The sequence below is a fragment of the Colobus angolensis genome, unplaced genomic scaffold (genome assembly GCF_000951035.1).
Source record: "Colobus angolensis palliatus isolate OR3802 unplaced genomic scaffold, Cang.pa_1.0 Scaffold7, whole genome shotgun sequence".
Taxonomy (NCBI): Eukaryota; Metazoa; Chordata; class Mammalia; order Primates; family Cercopithecidae; genus Colobus; species Colobus angolensis.
Window position 1 is genome coordinate 18,159,857 of NW_012120709.1, and position 7,459 is coordinate 18,167,315.

Genomic DNA, 7,459 nt, shown 5'->3' on the forward strand with positions numbered 1-7,459 from the left:
GCAACAGGGCCTCGCCCTCTAGTTTCATATCCAAGCAGTGGAGAAAAATCGGAAGCTTTACGATAAGAGTGTCACCATTTTTAAGTCAGAGGAATTTAAGTAAAAGGCAAGAGGACAGGACAAGCACCTGACCTGTCTGGCCACCCTGCCCTGCCGTCGCCACAGGGACAGAGCCAATGTGACGTCTGAGGGCAAGCCCCAGCCTTTCGGTTTAGTGACAACACAGTGGTTCACAAAGGAACAAAAGTGCACCAGGTTAAGCGCCGGGTCAGGAAGGACAGGCTTGCTTCCCTAGAGGTCTACGCAAACAACCTGCATGCTTGGGCAAGCCAGCTCAAAGGTCAGGCTGCCGTCTGTTGAGACAGGACAAGCTGTCTGGCGGAGACCCCTGGGGCTCTGCATCACAGTGGCCGAGCTGTGGTATTCCTGTGAGCTGAGGGCAGCCCGTTATTTCAACAAGACCTCATTAGAAACCACGTATTCGGCCGGGCGCGGTGGCTCAAGCCTGTAATCCCAGCACTTTGGGAGGCCGAGACAGGCGGATCACGAGGTCAGGAGATCGAGACCATCCTGGCTAACACGGTGAAACCCCGTCTCTACTAAAAAATACAAAAAACTAGCCGGGCGCGGTAGCGGGCGCCCGTAGTCCCAGCTACTTGGGAGGCTGAGGCAGGAGAATGGCGCAAAACCAGGGAGGCGGAGCTTGCAGTGAGCTGAGATCCGGCCACTGCACTCCGGTCTGGGGGACAGAGCGAGACTCTGCTTCAAAAAAAAAAAGAAACCACGTATTCACCTGTTTTCCTTCTTATGAAACAAGATGCATCCTCAGGTTCACATCTTCTTGGTAGCACAGAGAAAGAAACAAGACCTGGTCTCTTAAACCTGTGAGGAGTAAACCCCACACAAATTGTAGAGAAACACCAAGGTGAATTCCATTGCTGCTGAGACATTTGTATCGGCACAGGTAATATGTCTGTTTGTGTGTGTGTCTGTGTCTGCTTCATTTTTCTAATCAAACAACTGATGTAAGCTGCCAAGGATGAAAAACAACACGTTTCAAGCAACCAGACAAATCCACACAGAACTGTAGTCTAAGCCACGGGACCAGAGAAGGGCCACATAAAGCTTGTTTCCTGAGAGCAGGAAAATCTTTGTGTCAACGGGAGAATAAGACACACTCTGGTTCTTTTGATGATTTGTTCCATGTACACAACACATCAGAGGATATTTTAGAAATTCATCCACTGAACACATTTTTATTGAGGACCTATTATGTGCACCAGATATTGTTCCAGGCACTGGCAATACAGAAGATAAAACAGACAAAAATACTAGCCTTACAGAGCTCCTAAAGCCTATATTCCAGTGAAATCAAGATAGGAGAAAATTTCCCTTAAGTTTAAGGTAGTTAAAAAAAAAAATAGGAGAACTAATTCATGGAGAACATGGCCAAGTTATGAGCCAAAGCACAATTCCTCCAAAGAGTACCAAAGCAAATTCTCTTTTGCTTAATTCAGAAGGTAACAATGAAACCCCTGAGGGGTCACCACAAAAGACAGAGGCCCCGCTGAACCCCTTGACCCATGCTTGAGAAAGCCAGGGCCCACTCTCCCTCTCTCAGTTTTAGGGTGGAGAAGTCAATGCTTAGGGCTCCTCAGGGGGAGACACAAGGGCATTTTAAAAGTCTGTCCCCAAAACAATGGTATTTCCAACTAGAAAAAGCAATGGTTCCAATGCAAATCTGTTTCATGAAGACAAATGTCTCTCAAGTATGAAATTCAATGAAGAACTTGCAGGTAATAAAAAATAAAGGCCCATGAAACCAAAATTAAAATGTTTATAGAATAATAGCATAAGATAATAAAATGAGAACACAGAAAAAGATTTTTGCTTAGGAAAATACTTAATTCTCGGCCCAAAGTCATAAAATAGAAACTTAATGTAAGGTAATTTGGCGGTTTAAATGCAGACAGATAACCTCTGATTTACAATTTCTGTTCTGTTTTTCAAATGTCGGACAAATCTGAAAGTATTTAGTAAAACTTGGCTTTATGTAACAAATGCACAAAGTCTTAGAGGAGTCTTTGGGCCTTCACTAAACAGAAAAGGACTTGCTAGATTTAAAAGAGGTTGCGAACAAAATCAACAATTCAAAAACCAAAAGGGTAACAAGCAAACCGCATAGCAAGATGCACTGAGAGAAAAATAAACTATGGGAAAACCCCCTTAACCAAAAGTCATGAGACAGGGTGAGTTTGATTATGTGAAAAATTGTTTTTTTGTTTTGTTTTGTTTTTGACACGGAGTCTCGCTCATGGCCCAGGCTAGAGTGCAGGGGTGCGATCTTCCCTCACTGCAACCTCTGCCTCCCAGGTTCAAGCAATTCTCCTGTCTCAGCCTCCTGAGTAGCTGGGACTACAAGTGTGTGCCATCATGCCCAGCTAACTTTTTTGCATTTTTAGTAGAGACGGGGTTTCACCATGTTGGTCAGGCTGATCTCAAATTCTTGACCTCAAATGATCCTAAATGGGTGCTTTTTAAAAAGGGCTTTAAAACTGTTTAGTAGTTCAAATAGGCTTCCTTACTATTAATTTGCTTCTTAGTAAACTCTTCGGCTTAACTCATTATCTTAAATTTCAGAATTAATGAGGTTTTACTGTAAAAGTAGAAAAGCAAACACTTCAAATAAGACTCTAGCATCACCTATACTAAAAAATTAGCAGTAAAACTGCAGTTTGAAAAGCTACTGCACAATGCAGCAAGGACCAGGTGTTAATACTGCTGGAAGCAGAGCCAGGTAAAGAGCAGGAAATCTGTACAGTATTATCCCTGTGGTTCTCAGACTCATTCAAAATACAGAACTGCAATCTTACAATGAAACAGACATACTGCTTATTACAAGGCACTACAGATAAAGCTTTTCAGAAAAGAGACAGAAGTATTTTTAAATGTAGGCACAGTGGTGAACTGTTCAAATTCAGTTAGGTGTCAACATCACATATTAGCAGCAAGATGCAGCCACACTTCAGGTTTCTGAATGACATGACTACAGACATGAGCAAATAAAAACCAAAATACAGACATGAGCAAATAAAAACCAAAATAACCACTACATTAACCCTGAGCTTCCATATTCTCCTTTCATGTGAGACTGATGAGACTGATGCAGACCATCATAATGCAGGAAAATGTGGCTTTCACTACGGTCAAATCTCAACATGCCTCCCAAAGAGTTTATAAAATAAGTTATTCTAAACATGTACATTTAACTTTGGAATGATGGAGAGACACAGAGATATATGTAAACGTCAAGAGAATCACTCCACTCCACGCCTGGGTCCACACCCTTCCAGGCTTTGTCTGGAACATTATGTGGCTGGGGCCTGATTCCACAGTAAGGATGCAGGAGCCCAGGTGGTGATGGATAAAGCATTAGGAGACAATCAAGTATCAAGTGTCAGGAATTGGTCAGTAAGAATGGCTTAAATAATGACTTAACAAGGAAGACGAGTAAAAAACAATCCCATTTCATCTTTAGAAAGAATCAAGTCACTAAAATTTGATTTCTTCTAACTTGTTGCCATTTGCTTGGATGAGATCTTGAAGGTTTTCCATTCTTTCTCCACCCAGTTAAGAACACATTGACTAGAAATCTGTGATAAGAATTTAGTAAAGGTCTTTTCCCTCCTGCTCCTCATTATGCCAATGCAAGAACTGGAAAATTCCAAACAAAATCAGGTTAGTGGTACAGAAAGTTCATGAACGATCTATGTGAATATTAAGCACAGTAACAATGATCCAAATGTATCAAACTAACAACTTCTCACTGTGGTTACTGTCTTTACTTGGCCAGGCTAATCAGAAGTGAAACTTTAAAAACTGGTTAAATTCCAAACAAAAAACTGTTCTTACCAGTGAGAATCGTATTTCCTACCCAGTCCTACATGTAACTAAGAAAAATAGCCTGCTCACTTATGAGAAAACGGTGGGCCAAGAGGGTTCTAATCAGAGAGACACCAGCATTCCAGGAACTTACCACCCTCCCTGTTTCCCATAATACTTATCATCCCACCCACTTAACACCTCTCACATAATAGAGATAAATCCCCATTAACCAAGGCATAAGCTGCAAGGCAAAAGAAGGACATACATACCACTTATAGCTTCCTGTGCAAAGTATTTGACATCCATGTCTTCATCTTGACCTAACTTCTGTAGTACTGGCTTAACTTCTCCCTGTAAAGCACTGACATTCAAAAGTATTATCTGTGAAAGACAGTCTAATGGGTGATAGAAATCCTTTCTGGTGTATATGGTTTATGGTAATTGTTAAAATTTAAAGTAAAAAAAATTTAAAAACATTTATAAACTTGACAAATACACAAAATAATGTCTAAAGAATTCTCAGCAAAATCAGTTTCAGACAATGATCTGACATATACAGAGCTTAAATATAAAAGTCATAGTGGACATCCTCAAAATCAGTTACTAAATTATTTTCTTTAAGCAAATCCAGATCCTTAGGCAAAGTGAAAATCCCTGAAGTTAATTTTAGCTAATTACTCCCCACTATAAGGTAAAATATAAAATATGCTTTTAAAACAAGACTAAACACTTAAATCTTACTTGGTATCTAGAATTGGTCCAATTTTTTGTAGAGATTTGGCCACATTGAAGCGAACATTTGCTACTTGGTCTCCTGCCATTTTTAATACGATGGGCAGCATTTGCTTAGTGGTTATTTCCTGACCACAGGCCTCAGACAGTGCCTAGAAAAATAAATAAGATGGCACATTTAAAATACTTTAAAAAAAATTCCAAAATCTAATGAAACAAATTAATATTTAATAAGAAAATAATTGGGCACGGTGGCTCAAGCCTGTAATCTCAGCACTTTGGGAGGCCGAGACGGGCGGATCACGAGGTCAGGAGATCGAGACCATCCTGGCGAACATGGTGAAACTCCGTCTCTACTGAAAAATACAAAAAACTAGCCGGGCGAGGTGGCGAGCGCCTGTAGTCCCAGCTACTCGGGAGGCTGAGGCAGGAGAATGGCGTAAACCCGGGAGGCGGAGCTTGCAGTGAGCTGAGATCCGGCCACTGCATTCCAGCCTGGGCGACAGAGCGAGACTCCATCTCAAAAAAAAGAAAATAATTGACCAATAGGAAAATATTTCTAGTTTGAGCAGTGAGTGGAAGACACAGGAATCATTCAAATGATCAGAGAATTAGACCAGAATTCACAAATAAGTTGTTGCACTTTTTAAATACTGTAGTTTGTTTTTTTTTTTTTTTCAGACGGAGTTCTGCTCTGTTGCCCGAGCTGGAGTGTAGTGGCGCGATCTCAGCTCACTGCAACTTCTGCGCCCTCCGCCTCCTGCCCAAGGTTCAAGGGATTCTCCTGCCTCAGCCTCCCAAGTAGCTGGAACTACAGGCACACACCACCATACCCGGCTAATTTTTGTATTTTTAGTAGAGACAGGGTTTCGCCATGTTGACCAGGCTAGTCTCAAACTCCTGACCTCAGATGATCTCCCCGCCTCAGCCTCCCAAAGTGCTGGATTACAGGCGTGAGCCACTGTGCCCGGCTAATACTGTAGATTTTAACATGAATTTTAAAATTGACATTTTCTCTCATCTCCTGTATTCCAATTAATCAATACAAGATATATATTCCAAATAGAAGACAGTATATTGAGAATTCAGAAACAGTCATGAATAATTTTGCTTTAATGCCTAAGCTTAGCAATAAGAGTTATGTTATACTTACATTAATGCAGAATAAAGTAGTCATTCTATGCAAGTAATTAGGATCATTTGCCATTACTAACACTTTGGGAACGATGGTATTTTGGGCCCACTCTGTACCAAACTTCTGAACTAGTTTCATGAGGTTGTTGGTGGCAGCTTCTCGGATGGCGTATACTGCAGAAGAGGTCAAAAACATGTTCTCATACTGCTTATTGTTTTTTAAGCATAACCTAGTTTACTTACATGAACATCAAATGTGGACCAAAAGCAAAACCTCTCTGCAATCAGACTCCACATGTAATCATGCTGCAATGACAAGCATGCTCAGCTCCAACTCAGTTTCCAAGTGTGCATATCCACAGAAAAGGGATGCAAGCTCACTATATGCATCATCAATTATTTAACAAATACAAGTGCCTACTATGTGCTACAAAAAGAATACAGAAGACACTTCCCCTCACAGGTCATATGCTCTTATCAGAGAAATGAAAGCTAACATGCTCCATGAAGTCACATGGTATAAGAGCAATTAGAATGAGGTCTGGCGTTGTGTAGTAAAGGCTGTGAGGTTGTAGCACTGCAGAGAAGAGTGAACAGGGAAGGTCTAGGAAGGCTTCAGCACAGAAAGAAGCCTTGCACTGGACAGTGAAGATTTGGGAGGATCTGTGTAAGTGGAGAGAAGCAGGGAGGAATTCCTAGAAAGGGTAAAGGCATGTATCCAGGACACAAAGGGAAAAACCTGAAACCTGTGAGACTCTGAAGTTAGACAATTAGGGTGGACCCAGACCACAGAGCATTATGAAAGACTTAGATTTGATTAGGAAAAACAGTGATGAGTTTTTAAAGCAAGCTTGTGACCTGATGACCAATGTGGAATTTTAGCAAGATTATTCCAGCAACATCATGGAGAACCAACGCTGACTGAGAATCAGGAAGACATCAAGGAAATGGTGTAGAGGCCACTGTGGTCATCTGTACAACAGCAAATACAAACATCAGACTGACTTGCTTCCTCTCCATGAAAATGCTTAGGTTGAAACAAGATGTCAAATGTCTTTGAGTCAATGTGCCTGCCTTAACATCTAATAATGCCCTATATCCTTTGATCATGTATCAAAGACATAAAGCTAGATAATAAAGGTCTGCACTACAATCCTCTCACAATTAGTTGCTATATACAGCACTGAACAAAAACAAGACTGGTGTCACTTCACTCTACAGATCCAGTAAGACTCAAAATGTAGGCTCAGATTAACAAATCAAGGGTGGTAGGTACTGATTCCTTATTCTACTTCTCTCCCCAGGTGGGCCCAACCTCCCTGGGATGATAGAAGGGCAGGAATAGCTATCCAAGCCACAGTCCCAGTCCTAGGCAATTTATACAAGCCTCCAACCAAGAAAGAGCCAACTTTTTCTATTCATAGATCCTTCTGGGCAATGATGTTGAGAACAGGCAAGACAGCATAGACAAGTGACCATACAACTGATTATCACACTTAAACTGACAGTCTACAGGAGAAGCAACCTGGCGGTAAGACTCAGACGCACTAAGGAACAAACTCAAGTCAACTGTTCTACTGTAATACAGATTCCTTCCCTTCATATCCATAGTCTTTGTCTTTGGCCCAAACCCTTCCCTGTCCTTCCCCCTAAAGTGGAGCTAGCTAGAGTATTTGTGTCTTCTCCTCTTTTTTTTTTTTTTTTTTTT

The 7,459-nt window shown here is 41.3% G+C and overlaps 1 protein-coding gene across 5 annotated transcripts in view; it reads right to left on the bottom strand.

The window, feature by feature from the left end:
• Positions 1 to 7,459, bottom strand: part of PPP2R1B (protein phosphatase 2, regulatory subunit A, beta) — a 41,525-nt gene that overhangs the window by 11,186 nt on the left and 22,880 nt on the right. For 3 of the 5 annotated variants that reach the window (XM_011926713.1, XM_011926712.1, XM_011926711.1), the window contains 3 exons: positions 5,771 to 5,925; positions 4,627 to 4,769; positions 4,155 to 4,246 (listed from right to left, as the gene is read on the bottom strand). In XM_011926713.1, coding sequence (XP_011782103.1) covers positions 4,155 to 4,246; positions 4,627 to 4,769; positions 5,771 to 5,925 — 390 coding nt within the window. Of the gene's footprint in view, positions 1 to 1,227; positions 3,715 to 4,154; positions 4,247 to 4,626; positions 4,770 to 5,770; positions 5,926 to 7,459 lie in introns of those variants that run through there. The other 2 variants (XM_011926715.1, XM_011926714.1) reach the window with 1 other exon arrangement.